Raw genomic sequence first — 16,668 nt, forward strand, 5'->3', positions numbered from 1 at the left:
TTTGCAATAACTCACCTCTTGTTAATTAATAGTTCTAGTGCATGCATATGGTTTATACAGGTAAGTAAACATGCAATTTTTTCACATTCTAAAACTATGGCAGTTTAAGCCATATTGTGCTGCCTGCATTTTATCTGTAATGCAGTGTGTCTTAAACGTTTCAATCCCGTATTAATAGGTGGCATTACACATAACACCTATATAGCAGCAAAGCTAATACAGCTTGTGATTAAAAATGTTTAAAAATAGCTAATAAATCAGATTATCTTGAGGTATTATTTCTTGCAAGTCAAAATGGAGAGCAAAAAATCAACCCTAATTTTTAGTTTATGTATACACTGAAAATAGCAACAACAATAAAAATAAGCTTTTTGTAGCAGACATATTCCATCTTCACTATTTTGCTACCTTTGGTAAATTACTGGGGCAGATCTTGAAGTTAAAAACCCATGTTTAGAAATAAGTGCACGCTTCACCCACTAAATATAGCAGCAGACTGTGTGCCCCTACGCAAAAACATTCTCATATCTAGTTTTAACTTTACATATAAAAATAACTTGGAGAAAATACAAAAAAACATTTTATTTTAACATGAAAATATCACAAAAATTAGTAAGCCTGAGATGTAGGGTTTTGGTGAAAAACAAGAGGCTTGTAGTGTTTTGGCTGCTGATAAAGATGCATGTATTGATAGCTGGGGTGAAAAGCAGAAGAATGCACTTATTTCTTCTGCATGTCAGTATCTTCAAACACAGTAAGCCACATGCACCCTTCTTTCCTTATGTAGATGCTGGTTCACCATGTTTAATTCCAGCGGAAGTGGATCTGACGTGGGCGGTCAGCCCCCTCCTTTACCAATGGCTTATGGAATTCACGTCCTGCGCGGGAGTGGATATTTGCCCAACAAAACTCACAGTAATACTGCAGGCAAGTGACATTGGCACAAAAGAAAGGAGCAAACTTTCCACCACATCGTGCGCCCTGGCATTCGTCACACATCTGGTCATCCAACACATATGGCTTTACCTCCACCTGTTGGAGTAAAACAGAAACAATTCCAGTTAATACCTATTATTCCTGATTAAAGATATTTGAGCGTGTTCAGGTTTTTCTCCTTTTCCAGAAAAAAGGAAAGTCTGAAATCAGCTACAGTGAATTAAATAAAGACAAACGTTTTTTTATTACTGTTTACCATTTATCAGTTGCTGATCTATCCACACCAGAAAACTAAACAGTTCAAGGTGGACCTATAGAAATGCACTAAATATGTAATTAATATCTGCGTCAGAACCTCCACTTATTTTGTTCTGGAAAGATACTCTTGGCAAATGATAAAATAGAAGTATGTGTTGAAAATAAACCAGCAAGACCAAAGCTCTCCAAACTAATCTCATCAGCTCCCAAATATAACCCAAAATGAAACCCAGTTTTATGCTGTTTAGAAAATAATAAACATACAAGAATGTAGCCATTTACATATTAACTTGTTTTTTAAAAATCAAGAAGTCTCTGTATGCACTACCCTTGCGTGCAAGTTAAAAGTACTTTCATCAGGCTGGAATACAGACCTTCTAGCACTCCTGTCCTCTGTAATTTCACTCCCAATTTCTAATACAGTCAATATATGGTCAAATTTGGAGTTTCAGATCTTGGTCATCTATTGCTTTCCCTTTTTGTCGCTTTGAGCTGTATAGGAATTTGTATTGAATATGATTCTGAAAATATTTTTAAAAGACCATTTTGCATGTCTACAGACTGCTAGAAACACCTGTCTTACACAGCTTCTTTTTCCCAAACTCATCCGACTGCCAGAGTGGAAAAGTGGCAGGAGTCCAGTGGTAAATTTGCATTATGTCTCTGCATAACTGAACTGTTACAGACTGCGCTCAAACAGGAAGAAGAACTTCATAATAAAACACAAAATGAGTTGACTCCATTATTAAGGAATGTATTGTTGTCTTCCACGTTTTCCTTACTCTTTTTTAAAGACAGTATTTTCTGACTTTTGTTGGTAAAGAGGTATTCCAGTTTATACTAAAACTCATCGCTGTACAAAGATTTTACCTGAGATACTTACTACTAATTGAGAAGAATCCTACACATAGACATTGAGTTTATGTACCATACTCAGACAGAATGTTTGAAATAGCAAGAACTTCAAAATAAAATGACATTTTTCTATTGTATTTCCAGAGCTACAAAATACAGCTACCCACCACCCAAAGGTTTTGCAAAAGAATAATCTTTATGTTCCTAGCTTCAGAAGTGGATGCATACTTGACATATCAAGTACATATACGTCTGAAAAAAGAGTATGCTTCTTCCAATAGTATATATTCAGTACAAACTCCACTTATTACTTCACTACAACGGCCTTTCTTATCAGAATTTACTCAAACTTTCCAAAAACCAGCTACTTTATGCAGTGATTCTGACTGTGGTTCAAAATTGCTGAAAGCATGAAGCACCACGAATTGCACACGTTGGTGCATTGATGCACCAAGTTTAGTATGAAGATGATTTCAGATGTATTAGATACATATTTTGGGGAATGGAAATATCACATGAAGTGGATGGAGACTGCTGGCATATGAAAGTTAACAATGCTTGAAAGAATTGTTTGGAGCTGAAACGCCAAATGAGTTTCAATGAAATGTTTGGAGCTGAGCTTTCATATATGATGGAACAGGATGAGGAGCACTTTGCTGAAGGAAAACATCTGTTAGAGAAACTAAACATATCTGCATCAAAAGAACTGGAGAGAAGCTACAGAATACTTAGGTAGGGAAGAAGTTAAGATCACAGACGATGTCTGTAAAGTCACTGTGACACTAAGTTTTCCTATTAAGGTAGGAAAAGTTATATGCTAAAAAATGCTATAAATACGTTCAACTGAAGCTCAGAAGGATAAACAGGGGCATTGCAAAAATTTAACGATGAAAAAAATGACTTTTACACAGATAAAACGAGTTATGAAAAAAATGTGGAAAGACAGCAGATCTACAGAAACTTGATACAACTGGCCACAGAAAGGCTGCACTAAGGTGAAGTGTAGAACGACCTGCCTCCAAGATTGTACTGAAATGTGTCATGTATTGCTTAACTGGCCAGCATGTATTCGTATCTCAAATGAAGGCAGAACCTGAAGTAGGATTGCCTCCTGCGTTTGTAAAATGTTCTTTATATTAATGTACATAACAGAGCTATATAAATAGGTATATAAATAACAGGACTGAACATATGATTTAGATATAGAGAAAATCCCTTAAAAATAACAAGATTGAAAAACCTCTGGCAAATGAACAGAACAGTTCGTAAACCCTCTCCATCATGATAAGGTTTAAAGACAAATTTGTTAAAATATTTAGATTTGGCCTTGCTGTATATTGCAAATAAAGCACCTCAGGGACAGCATACATTTTGAAGGAAGAAACATCAAGGAAGATAACAAAGATGCCTGAATTACAGAGCTTAAGGAACTAGTTGCTAAAAAAATTAGTTTTCAAGAATTAGAAAAGGGACACTATACAAAGACCATGAATCCTCGAATCACAACAATTAAAAAAAGAAACTATGAGCATTTAGATACTTACAGAGAAAGCCATCTGCAGATACTACTTGTACTTGGGGTAGGGCTTGTTATTTTGGGGTGGGGCAGGGGTGTAATAGTGAGTGAAGTTTAACTTCAAATATTTAATTGCTGTTTGCATAAATTAAGTCTCACAGATATAAGTCAAACTCCGCGCTTATGAACGCTAATAACTCTTAGGGTAGATTCTGTGTTTTTTTTTTTTTTAATTGTCCATTTTCCAAGTGGCCTGCTGCAGATGCCTGCTGTTTTAATAACGGGCATTTTTCCTGTTATGGAACTAATGAAAAGTTAGAACTAAAAACAAACAAAAGTTTGTAAAGAACAAACTCAGCTGTAAGTCACAAGAACACCAGCAGTCCCACCAGCAAAATATAGCCATCACATCTGGATGTGAAGACCATCCACGTTCAGACCCGCTCATCCTCTGGAAAGGATCATGCTTGGGGATTTCAGCTCAGTAGGCAACTGGTACCTGAGACACATGTAAAGGCTCCATTGCTCTGCCTGTCTGAAAGGAGAGAAGCCACACACCACCTCCCTACAGCAGACTTTAGTTAACTGTACTACTTTCTTCTTCCTATGTCTTTGATCTGTAGAGGAGACTGGACCTTGAACTACTTACTCAATCCTTCCTCCTCTAAGGCACTTTTTTTTTTTTAAACAGAACACCTATTAATACCACTGACTACCTCTGCAGCTCTCGACACCCAAACTAGTGACATTTAAAACTGACATAATTTAGATGTCAGTCTTCCTTGCTACTCTCATACTTCTAATTAAGAGCAATGAAGTGGACTAGTCTTCTTAGAAGTTAGTTTTGCTTTAGCTAGCAATAAGCATCTATAGCAACCAGAAACACACATTGGTAAATACTCAAGGCACTCTTAAACAGAAAGGATAAGGCATTTCACATTTTAAGTGTCAAGTCTGACTGATTTTCCGAAGTGCTGAGCACTGATATTTACGGCTGAAATTAATGGCAGCTGCAAATTAGACCTAGTCCGAAACCAATGAATAACAGAGTTTCCTACAAATGACAGAGGAATTATCACAGTATTTGGTTTCATCAGAATAAGGGATGGAAAAAGATTTTCAAATCCATTGCCCACGCACAACAAAACCAGGGACTTCAGAATGGAAAGAACATATGGCCTAACATATGTCCAAGGAACAAACTGCTGCTTCGTGGAATGTGCGTTGTTTGTTCAGGGGCATTCACGGTTTAACTCTTGGAACCTGTGGAGCTTCAGGAATACTAAAAGAAATGTAGGAGCTGGCATAAAAGCCAATCAGAATGCAACGTTACCGCACCCTGAGAGCTCTCAAATATCTAAAACCAAACAAGCAAACAAACAAATTTTGTGCAACTTACTCGTTTATCTATATCGCCATGCTGAAGTTGAACAAACCGAGCACTGATGGCAGCAATGTAACTCTGCTGATTGGAAAAAGCAACACGTCCAGCACCTTTTGGGTATTTCAGCTCAGGGTCAGTATCAATTCCTGCGTAACAAACTCCACCGTACAGACGGTCCATGATCATAGCCAATTCCACTATTAGGAAACAAAATAACGTTCACTTAAATTGTTCTTACTGTACAAACTTTAAATAGTATGCTTGTATTTAAAAATAGTAGAAAAGTTGATTTTCGTAATTAATTCTGCAACAACCTATGTAACAGTAATAACAAGAAATAGAAAAACATATGAATTAAGTTATGAAATACTCAGCAGACAGATCTTTCATGCTGTGGCTACACACATCCAAGGAACAATGGAATTGTAAGAACTTGCAGTCCCTGGTAACCTGGAACTGAAATTCCAGGGCAGTTTTCTTCAAGGCATTACAGCAAAAGACTTTTTGGGCAGGCATGGAATGCAAGCTGCGTAAAATAGATCCACATGCCACAAATTCCTTGGTCCTTGATCTCTGGCTGTCCACATGCTCTATGTCCTACTTGAATTTAAAGATGTAGTTAGCATCTTTTCAGCAGCCATGCAGAGCTTGATAATCTCCACAGCATGACACATCACAGAAACTCAAGTTCATAGAACCAAAATTCTCAAACCTCCCAAGTAAATGTTCTACCAAGTCTCTATTATTATTTTACACTGAATTCAGTTTTGCAATTCATGTAGGTGGAAAATATTTTTTTTCAGAATTAGTATCCTCTGTATTAGGATATAAAGTTGTCTGCAGCCATTGATTTTCAATATTTTTTTGAAAAGCCTGCTGAAGTTTTACCGCTTTTCTAAAGGCATGATTCTTATTTCACAGTGCCATAAAGGTTTCATTTTCACATATACAGGGGACTGTAAAGCTAAACATAAGAATGTGTCCATTAAATTTACCACAGACGTTCGGCAAAGCAATCTGGAGTATTTGGACTGAATTTACAGAAAATTCATGTGCAGTTGGAACATACTATGTTTATGTTCACGTACAGAGCTTGTAATACAGTCAAAGGTATAGTCTTAAAAGTGAAATAACAGAAGAGCTTTAGTATTGTGGGTCCAAGATATAAAAAATTAGAATTCTTTATACCCCCAAATTTGCACTATCACTTTGTGATTTTCTTGCACCTCCTATCTGAAAGCTCATTTTTTCTGTAAGAATACAACTTGGTACAAACTATGGAAGACTAATGAAGTCCAGAAGTCATTCTAAAAGAAGCTGGGATTTGAAATGCTGCATGCAACTTCCAACATTCACTTTAACCTACTTACTAGAAGGCCTCCATAAAATACTGTAAAAATCTACCACAGTCAATCTCACAAAGCAAACTGTCAAGGTTGCAGACCAACCATTTCACAGCTACAGAAACACCTACATTTTCCTCCATACACTTCAGCAAGAGCCTAGAAAGAGTCCCACAGTCTTGCATAGCGTTGTGACATACCGACTGTGGTAGCTGTCTGAATTTCTTCCCTTTTGCCTTTATTTCTTACTCATTACCTATGTTTTTCCTTATCCATGTTACCCACCTGACAGTAGCAGAAGAGTAGCTAATGTACAATATCAAGTACAAATAGAACATGGTAGAGAAGTTTTCATACCATTATTTTAAAAACAAAAAAACAGCACTTTTGCTAATAAGATGAATGTATTTTCTACAGCTTTAGACACGTAGCAGCTTCCAGTAAATCTAAAAGATGAACAGTAATTTGTGGGCAACACCAGATGAAAACAGTTAATACTGTACTATGGTTATAACTATCAAGGCAGTCTTTTATTTTTATACCTACATACCTATAGCTATCTATATGTATTTATATGCAATTATGCATGATTCAAATTATTTCCAATAATCTCCCACTTTTAAAAACAGTCACAATTTATACGCACCAGCTCTTAATGGTCGAGGGACTCCTCCAACAAAAATTGTTTTTCGAGGATCAAGTGGCTGGGAACCGTCCATCACAAAGTCACTATCACTTAGATTCCAGGGACGGATCTGAACCTATTAAATACGAATGGTATATTTATATGGTTTATTAAAGAAAACGGTGTGCTACCCTAAGTTTCACTACATGGTGGATATGTGTTCATCAGCCTATATAAACTGTTAACAGTCAAATAATCCTATTAGTTGAGCATGTCTGGATGCTCTGTTTTAATCCTATTAATTCAAAACTCTACAGTTCTTAAAATCACGACTGTTCCAGATGTTGAGTGCTGCCAATAGTAGTTTGCTTTTGATTATTTTCATCATTGTCATTTCAAATGCAGCTTTAGACAGATGGCAGCCATAGCCTGCAGGCCATCTACTGTTTACTTACTGGCTTGTCCTTGATAGTGGGACTGGAAACACATAGATAGAGCTTTCCATCTTCTTCAATGCAGGCATCAATCAGTGCCTGGACAGAACTCTCTTCTTGGAACAAGAGGAATGCATAACCTGGGGTAAAAAATGAAAAAGAAAAAAAAAGGATAATTTTTTTTCTCATCTTTTCTTAATCATCTTTGCCAGTGACTTCTCCAACCAAATGTGCTTACTCCAAATGTAAAACAAAGTGAAATCAATTCTTTGATATTAGTCATCTTCTTCGCCTATGCGCTAACTTCATGTAATCAGTAGAACTCCAGGCAAATACTTCTATCCTTAAAAAAAAAAAACCTGTCAAAAGAAACTAATAATCAAATAAAAGCAAACATTTCTGCTCTATCATATACTGGAAGTTTACACTGAGCATCATTCATTGGCAGCAACAGACATTATACAATGAAAATCCGACTTGGCACAAAGAACTAATCTCTATTCTAGAGATTAGATCAAAGTACTTTGTTACGTAAGTGACCCAGCAAGCCTCCTAAACACTATAAAAATAGGAATTAAAATGCTTATTTAATGCTACAGTAAAAACAGTCAGACAAGCAAAGAACCTCACACATTAGCATGTTTTAATGGCTACAGTATAATGATACATACAAGATGTGTTGCTTTGCAGGTGCCCTGCAGTGCAATTAGGGTTGTATACGAAAATGGACTTTAACAGGACCATAAATCCTCATTTTTTTCTGATGTTACTAGCAAGCGTGGAATTTTCACATGAGTTATGTTTTATTACTTGGATGGAAAAGTAAATGCTGAAGCACCTGCTCTAGAGTGGACTTGGCAAGAGAGAGTGTGGCTGCTTTACCAAGCCTTCTGGAAATGATGCTGATTTTCTGAGAGGCACTGCTTAATCCCTGGCAATTCCATACTGCAAACAGCGTAGGTCAAGGCAAAACCAGAGCAAGATGCATCTCGATGAGCATTAATGAATCAATGTGTTTAGATGAATATAAGACCAGAGAAACTAATGTACAACTGATTATAAATATATGGGAGCAAAAGCAGGATTTAAATAAAAAGCTGTAAAGGCGTATGCTGGTGTTTCTAATAACCCATACCTGATTCTCTTATCCCTCATACCATGGTCCCATCACAGCCACCTAGCAGGGACACATGACAAGGCTGTGTGTATGCTATACTTTCAGGTAAATCTAAGCTAGTTTCTTAAACAATTCTGTAGGGAATCTTTGAGCTCTGGCTGAAGCATTTCCTGGTGAAATACACCGTCATTAAAAAATATTGTTCAGCAATGAAAAATCTGTTTAAATTAAGCTTAACCAGTAACTACTGTTTAACGGGGATAACTTTCTGTATTTATCTTGCAATTTAAAATTCACATATTGCCCGTGTAAAACTCACTGAATCAGGGTGTGTGCAGACTGGCACGGGTAAGTGATACCAGACCCACATAACTCTCCTCACTTGTGCAGAAGCCAGGTAAACACATTCCTGTTTGAATGGAGAGCCAGGACAAGAGCGATGGGAACACAAAAACTTGATTAACCAAGGTGAGGGCTAAACGGATATTATACAAAGATTTGCAGTGAGTAAAGTGAGTAAAATAATTTGCTGGAAGACGATTTTTCATCAGTTTTTATCCTAAAGCATATCAAGGTTACTGCCATATAACTCCTGACACATAAATATAGTCAGTGTCCCCAGATGACCTACATCTGTATGTCTGCAGCTATTAATATGCTTAGCTGTGGGCTTGTGGAAAGACAGACAATTCCAACAGCAACTCAATGAGGGAACAATTACAGTTACTATATCCTACCACACCTGAAATAAAAGCAAGGAAAGCAAAACCAGAACTATACACTAATACTTATTTCTCAACACTATCTGCAAAAGAAGTCTGGGTTCGCTCCACCTAATTTTAAGCATCAGAGAGGCTTGTGTCATGAACTCAGTTGTTCTATTCCCCTTTTGAAGACATGGAGAAACCTGGCACAGCCTGCAGTACCAAACTGGTCTGGCTGTGGTTTTGCTGCACAGCTCCAGTCCTTCAATGACTTAAAAGGCATTTTAGTTTGCCCCCAAATACAGCCTGGAAGAAAACAACTAGTTCTCTTGGTGAACAAACCTGGCTATAGAATATAATTTGTTCCAGGTCCAGCATTTATAGACATACACAGCCACAGCCAATCCCTCCCAGAGGAGGCAGGGTAGGCTCGCACAGTCTGCACACAAACCACTCTTTGTCACTTGCCCTGTACCAGGGCACATTTCCGGGCACAAATCAATTATACGTTAGCCAGACTTCTGCAAAGAACACCACAGATGCCCAGACATCCAGGCTCTCTATTAATTAACTAGAAAGAGCTTGCAAAGGGAAATTACACTCTTAGGTACTTCATTTAGGTATCATAAATTAGGAAATTAGGACTCTTCTTCCTACAGCTACCAGATGCCAGCGACTCTGTGGCACAAACTTAATTCTCACCTCTTTCTGCTTTCTTATTATACCTCTTTATTGAATTATTTTTCCCCCAACATCTACAACTCATGAACTATTGTGTACGTTAAATGCCTGTGTGTTAAATGTCTGCAAAAGTCACATGCGTGTAGGTACGATGAGAAGGGTTTGTAGTAGTACTGAACTACAATTACTGTGTGGGATAGAAAGTATAGGTAAGAACTGTGAAACATGGTAGGGAGGTAGGGTGAAGAGTAAGAGGTACTTTACTACAGAACAGCCTAACTCTCTAGTTTCTTGTTTTTCTGCTGTACCACATCTGCCATATAACTAACAGCTTCATACCCAATAGCAACGTAAGGCTGTTTACAATGGAAAAGCTACTCTAATCGGATTCTTTGAAGGAAGCTGCTTCATGCCTTTGGGTCATGTGTACACCGACAGCAGCAGATCACGATCAGGTATTACTTGCTGAGACAGATTGTATGGTTTGTACATGGTTTGCAAGTGAAAAGTATTAGATGAAACAAGTCTTATAAAAATGTCTTGTTCATGTGTACCAGCATGTATGCCTTTTGTGGCAGACAAAGTTCTGGTAACCCCTGTTAGCGTCAGACTAACTGTTGACCACATTCCTCTGCATTTTGGTGGAAGTGTTACTAATACTGCTGCTTCCAAAGGGAACAGGTAGGGGTGACATCTCCAGAAAACTACCTCAAAGAATACAGAAACCTTTTCGGAGATTATAACCGTCTGTAGAACAACATTCCCTGATATCTGAAGATACCGGAAATAGGAAACACACCAGATAAATTTGACGAATCCTAGCTGTATTACCAAACTTTCTTAAGAATTAGAACAAAACAAAACAAAACAACCCAGCAGCATGGCACTGTCCATACGAGCCAGCAGAGCCGTATTTTGTTTTACGGTTGGGTCCTACTGTTCCAACAGACTCTCCCCAGAGGAGAGTTAACAGCCTTAGTGCCCGTGCAATTCCTGCCCACAGGGTGCTACGTGCCACAGCTCAAAACAGACAAAATCAGCGCAAGCTACAGGTTAATACTGACAACTACATTCGATGGGAACAACTCACATTTGGGACGATACAGGAACTCTAATCTACTCCTTTTTAAAGAGATCTCATCACCATATTAATTAATCTTTAAAGCATAAATATTTTATGCAGTTTAGTCACCTCTGATCGAGAATTAACTCCAAATTACACTTGAAGAAAGTGCAAACTGACACAGTTGCGATGCAGCTATTAGCAAAGGCACTTTCCAATAAGGGGGTGGTGGTGTAGATTCACGTCAAGATCCAAACCCCCCTATTTCCATATTTCTACAGGCACTGCAGAAAGCTCCTCCTGTCGCCAGCAGAGACCCAGTTAATGCAGTCAGGGGTGTCTGGGCAGGGACTCAGCTGACCGAGTGGGACACGGAGGGGTCTGGCATGATTTATCCTCTGCGGTGCTTTGCCTAACCTCCAGCTGCTGCTCCCCAGTGGCGCGGGACTTCAGTAGGTACCGCTCCACATTTGCCAGCCCTGTGTAAATCTTTTTGATATCCTCAGTTTGGGCAAATGAATCGAGCACAATGTGCTTATGTTACAGTGACCTGAACAGCCCTCTATACTCCAGTGACTCTATTGGCAAGATTCCCATTGATTAAAGGAAGCTCAGACACTAATCACACATGAAGACACCTACAGCTACTAGCCTGAATACATAGCTCAATCCTACCCAGGGACATTGAATAAGCTGATACCAAGTTCAACAGAACACAGATGGACTTACGGTTTTGTTCCTTGAACTAGAACTAGAACATTTTCAACCTATTTTTTTCAGTCAGTTGTAAATTAGCAGTTCTTAACCTTGAATAAATGAAGCTACCACATGACTACTGGGAGAGAATGCAATGGGAACACCAAGATAATTAGAAAAAGCTGGAGGTACTCTTTCTTTAAAACAGATTATCCTCTGTTTTATATAGACTGTAAATAGTACAGAACACACGAACAACTAACTGGACATATTTTGAAAGGCCTTCTCTGGATCGGCATATCCCCACGGTACCACGTTGTTGTGAGCTTCACTACCATGAGAACGGAGTCCTCAGCTCGGCAGGTCGCTCTGAACACGTGTGAGGTTTCATAAATCAGTGTCTTTGCCAACTCACCAATAACAGGAGTTATGATAAACAGTGACAAGATAGAAGGGGAGGAATTCCTGATTACAGCTGGCAGATCACTTACTGACTTTGTACTTTGATCTCAACATAATCACTTTTTTTTCTTCTTCACAAAGGAGTTTCCTTGTGAAGTTAGGGTGAAGTGTTTAAAATTCCTGTTTTCTTCCGGCCCAATTTTGTGTTGAACCAATACAAAATGTAATTAGTCAGGAAAAGGCAGTTGGTGTTTCTCAGGAGGCAGCCAGCCTTGACAGATCAGTACACTTTTTGTATTTCTTCAAGCAAAGAAATACTTATTATTAACTTGGCCTTCCCTCAGGACTTTCCATAAGCAGAGAGCCTGGAAGGAAGCACAGCTTGGAAAACTTAACAAGAATATTAAAAAAAAACAAAAAACGCAAAACAAACGAACAACAAAAAAACAGGCTGCATCTCTTCACCATAGAGAATACTATTGTGTAGAATAGCCCAGAACCAGATAACGCTGAGATGTCTTTGGAGAGTAACACTATTTCAAATATCTAACGAGACTGGACAAAAATAGACGTACATTGAATTAGCTCCATGCAGGGTAATAAACTAGTCATTGAAGATTAAAAGTACAAAAAAATGAAGTCCTTCTGCTAATATATGTTGCTTATATTGGTAATTACTGGTCAGGCTCAAAGATTTCTTAGCATTTAGCCTATTTTTAGCAGTTTTAGAAATCTTATTAAATATATATACACAGTTCTTGCCTGCACAAGTAACATTCAAATATGTAAGACAAATTTCTATGATATTTTATAGCAAAATAATCACAGGTCCTATCTGGTCTACTGAAAGAACCAGATATAAACTCAGTTCAACAGTTAATAGTAAATTATATTTCCAGTGTATCTATAAAGAGAAATCTACTCTGTATTTTAAATGTGCCAGGCTACTGTCACATTACAAAGCAATGCTGAATACTGTAGTAAACTGATAATTAGACTAAAGTTTTAATTGTTATCAAGCTTCAAATAAGGATCAGTTAATCACGTGAAATCAACTTAACGCTTTGTATGTGTTTCTGAGTTAATTACATCAACAGAATAATTTTAATTAAATCAGCTTTAATCTACATTCTCTGCTTTTAAGAAGCTCTGCTTAGAATATACATAAAAATATATATTTAGTATAGTAATTATACATTTTCCAACTATACAAAGAGCTTTATTAAACAAGGAAGTCTGAAAACGTATCCTTAAGATGTTCAGATTCTGAGACAGGACTATCTCCTTGGAAATTATTTCCAGGACTCACTCCTTTCAGCGAAGAATATATTAGACCTTCCCTCTTTGATATATACATCAAAAACTCTGTGAGTTGCCTCTCCTTCAGTTGCTCAAGAATTTCTCTTGGTAAATTATGAATGGAGATGCACTCCTTAGGATAGTTAAACTTAGTTAGACAGTAGCTTTGTACATCAGGCTGACAATCAAAAAAGCCAAAGCCTCTCTGTGTTTGAATTTCCATATAGTATTCATAACAACTATTTAAATACTTTCAATTCCTTTCCCTACTCTTCAGATGATGATCTGGGACAATATCCCTGTCTTTTTTTGACAGCATAGGTGGTCAGATAACTGAAGAATCAGTTTATAAAGGCATTAAGTGCCTATATTTGTTACTTCCATGGAAGAATAAATGGCTGCACTTGCTACAAAATGAATAACCTCTGGATCAGATTTTTGCATTTATTTTATATGTACTAATACATGAGCAGACCTGTACAGAGATAAGCTACGTAATTTAGATTACTTAAATGTACAGAGTACTTTGTTGAACATTTAGATTTTGAATATCAAAGAGCAATACTAAAAATAGCTAAAATCAATATTTATCCAGTTCTCAATAGTTAGCGCTTCAATAGGAAGTTCACATCTTAAAATTGAAATAAACATAAAATTGAGTATTTTGATAATATACTCAAATACATCCTTCTGAATACTGTCTGTAACTTTCTAGAAGAACTTTAATCTACGACCTAGTGTTAAAATTTGATCAAATTTCAGTTTTAGGAATTAGAAATGCAAATACAGACCTTAGAATTAATGACGTGTACAACTACATAATGCTGATCTAATATTTGGGAAATGAGAATATAGGAGCTTCTTCAGAAGACCAGCACTGAATGAGGCACAGTACTAAAACAACTCTGTTTTATACTTGGTATGTTAAGGATCCTTGTCTGAACACACATTGAAACTGTAGAATTAACTGTTCACAGGGATTGCGAATTATACCCTTTGGAAAAAGATGAGATAGTTCCCCAGATTAAGAATTGCACTCAGTGACTGGTCAAAACCTTCCAACTCTCTTACCTTTTGGTGGAAAATAGGACTTGCTTTCTGCTTTGTGAGGCCAGTCTACTACCAAAGGTCCAAATCGTCTGAAGCTAGCAGTAATTTCATCTGAAAAGAGGTACAACAGTTGAAATTAAAATCAATAACATAACTAAATAAAAAAGTACTATCAAATGAAGATCTTGGTTTTTAGCAAAGGTTGAGGTTTCAAGGAAAAAGAGAAGCAAAAAACTTAAATAGATACATCTTCCAAGTGTTAATATTTACCCAAAATATTTCTGGTGATTTTATGCTTACTTTTTTTTAAATTTTATTTTTATTTTAATTTTTTTTTATTGCTCAGCAACAGCTGATTTCAGAAGGATGTGGACAACTGAAGGCAATGGTGAAAACTGGTGTGGTACCTTTTTATATTCAGGATCAGGTTTGAATACAATCGAAATAATTTATTGTTTAGTGATCTACATTCCAGACCTTTGTAGGCAGATGTTCATATAATAAGTACCACAATTAGCATGATAGTACTTTCCAGCAGATACTGTGAACAGAAACTGAAAATCACCTATTTAGCAATGCTTCTAATATAACCATGAATAGGCCTGTTGCAAGATCCACTACGCCCCTTCATGATGTCTTTCTACACCAGCTGCTGCTTCCTGCCATTGCCTGCAAGAACCTGTGTCATGAGAAACAATAACACGACCCTAAACTCTACAAGAGCAGTAACTCGTCAAACACAAATATACTCTATTTGTTTCGGTTGCATCCTGTCATCAGCATATAAACAGGAAAGAAAGAAAAGGTATCTCCATGTGTCTTTGTTTAGCATTTGTATTAAAAGCAACAGTGCACTTTTGAGTTTGAAGCTAAAGTGCACCAAAAAAGCTGAAGTATATGAAAAGAAATCATTTAGTACGTTTCCGGAGAGCACTGTCATGAAGATGAAACCAAAATATGGTCTCCCCATGTCTGAAAGATAATTAACCACAGTCAGCTTATTTGGTATGCAAGTTAGTCTAGGATTACAATGAACCTTGTAAACGGACTTCTGTTTACATTACAAAGCTAGCATGCAATTTACAGTTATCTGCACAGGAGAAACCTAGTATTATACAGCATGATTGCTTCAGATCAGCACTATTATACAAAGCAATTCCAACTGCATCACATAACAATCTGAACTTCCCTGCTATCTTCTGTATTCAATGCATCACACAGGGCTCTGCCACTGACCTTCCTCTGCCTTAGTTTCTCTATTTAGGAACACGAATAATATTAACCTTTCTAAACCACTTCTGAGATGCTCAGGTAAAATAGAATTTGAAATTCAATTACTAAGAGACATTTCCTGTGAATAGATGATGAAGTATGTTCAGGTAGAGGACACTATGAAGGGCTAAGCTGTATATGAAAGGAATATACATGCCCCATACCACTGCAAGGTAAGCATAAGCAACAAATTCCAGGTATCAGATGGAACTCTGCAATCTGGAAGTGTGGAAGCATAAACGAATAAATCTTCTCAAAATCAAAAGGAATGGATGACATCAAGTGATACTAAGTGAAACGTACCCATCAACATACCCATCTCATTAAAAACAAATCAAAAAACATGAACTGTAGTTGTAGCCTCTTATACAACATTATTTTGCTGGGTGGTTTACTTTCATTACCTCATTTAGGTTTTTCTCTTTCTCCCTCCCTCCAAACCTCATTTGCGTAGTTTTCGGGCAGCTCACCTTCATCAATATCTGGTGGAAGACCTCCAACAAACACTTTCCGAGAAAAACGCTCAATTCGTTCCCCATTCTGATGACCTGAATAGCAGGTAGGTGAATTCAACACTCCGACTTGATCACTGTGACCATCGTCCAGCAACCCATCGTCTATTGGGAAGAGGGAAGAACGGCCTTAAAAAGAAAAAAATAACATATTAAAACAATTCTGTGGCAGTACATAGTTATGTAATTTTAGAACGGGTAATGGGGGAATAGCGGTCTGGAAAGTAAAAATAAAAACAACAAGAAATTAGAAAAGCATACATTAGTTTAAGAAAAATTAAGATAATGAAAAATACGTTAAATCTTTAAAAAGGAAATTCCAGGTTGTAAACTGACATCTCTGTAAGCATAATACCTCATACTACGTTATATTGAAGTTACTCTGCTGCATCAAGTAAGATAATAATAATTTGCTTTTAAATAGAGGGTATTACATAGAAAGAGATTATATTAAGGGCTGCTTAAGTGAATTTATAATTAGTTTGCCTTTGGTTTAGCTTCAAGTTAAAGTGATAGCTTCT

At 37.1% G+C, this 16,668-nt stretch overlaps 1 protein-coding gene across 2 annotated transcripts in view; it reads right to left on the reverse strand.

Moving 5' to 3' along the window:
• Positions 1–16,668, reverse strand: part of CPEB2 (cytoplasmic polyadenylation element binding protein 2) — a 53,789-nt gene that overhangs the window by 2,917 nt on the left and 34,204 nt on the right. For both annotated transcript variants that reach the window (XM_083833804.1, XM_083833803.1), the window contains 6 exons: positions 16,106–16,276; positions 14,385–14,474; positions 7,373–7,491; positions 6,939–7,053; positions 4,965–5,146; positions 1–1,032 (listed from right to left, as the gene is read on the reverse strand). The exon at positions 1–1,032 is cut by the window's left edge and continues 2,917 nt beyond it. In XM_083833804.1, the coding sequence (XP_083689930.1) occupies positions 805–1,032; positions 4,965–5,146; positions 6,939–7,053; positions 7,373–7,491; positions 14,385–14,474; positions 16,106–16,276 (905 nt within the window). In that variant the 3' untranslated portion in view covers positions 1–804. The remainder of the gene's footprint in view (positions 1,033–4,964; positions 5,147–6,938; positions 7,054–7,372; positions 7,492–14,384; positions 14,475–16,105; positions 16,277–16,668) is intronic.

Source organism: Anser anser (genome assembly GCF_964211835.1).
Source record: "Anser anser genome assembly, chromosome: 4".
In the NCBI taxonomy this organism is placed as follows: domain Eukaryota; kingdom Metazoa; phylum Chordata; class Aves; order Anseriformes; family Anatidae; genus Anser; species Anser anser.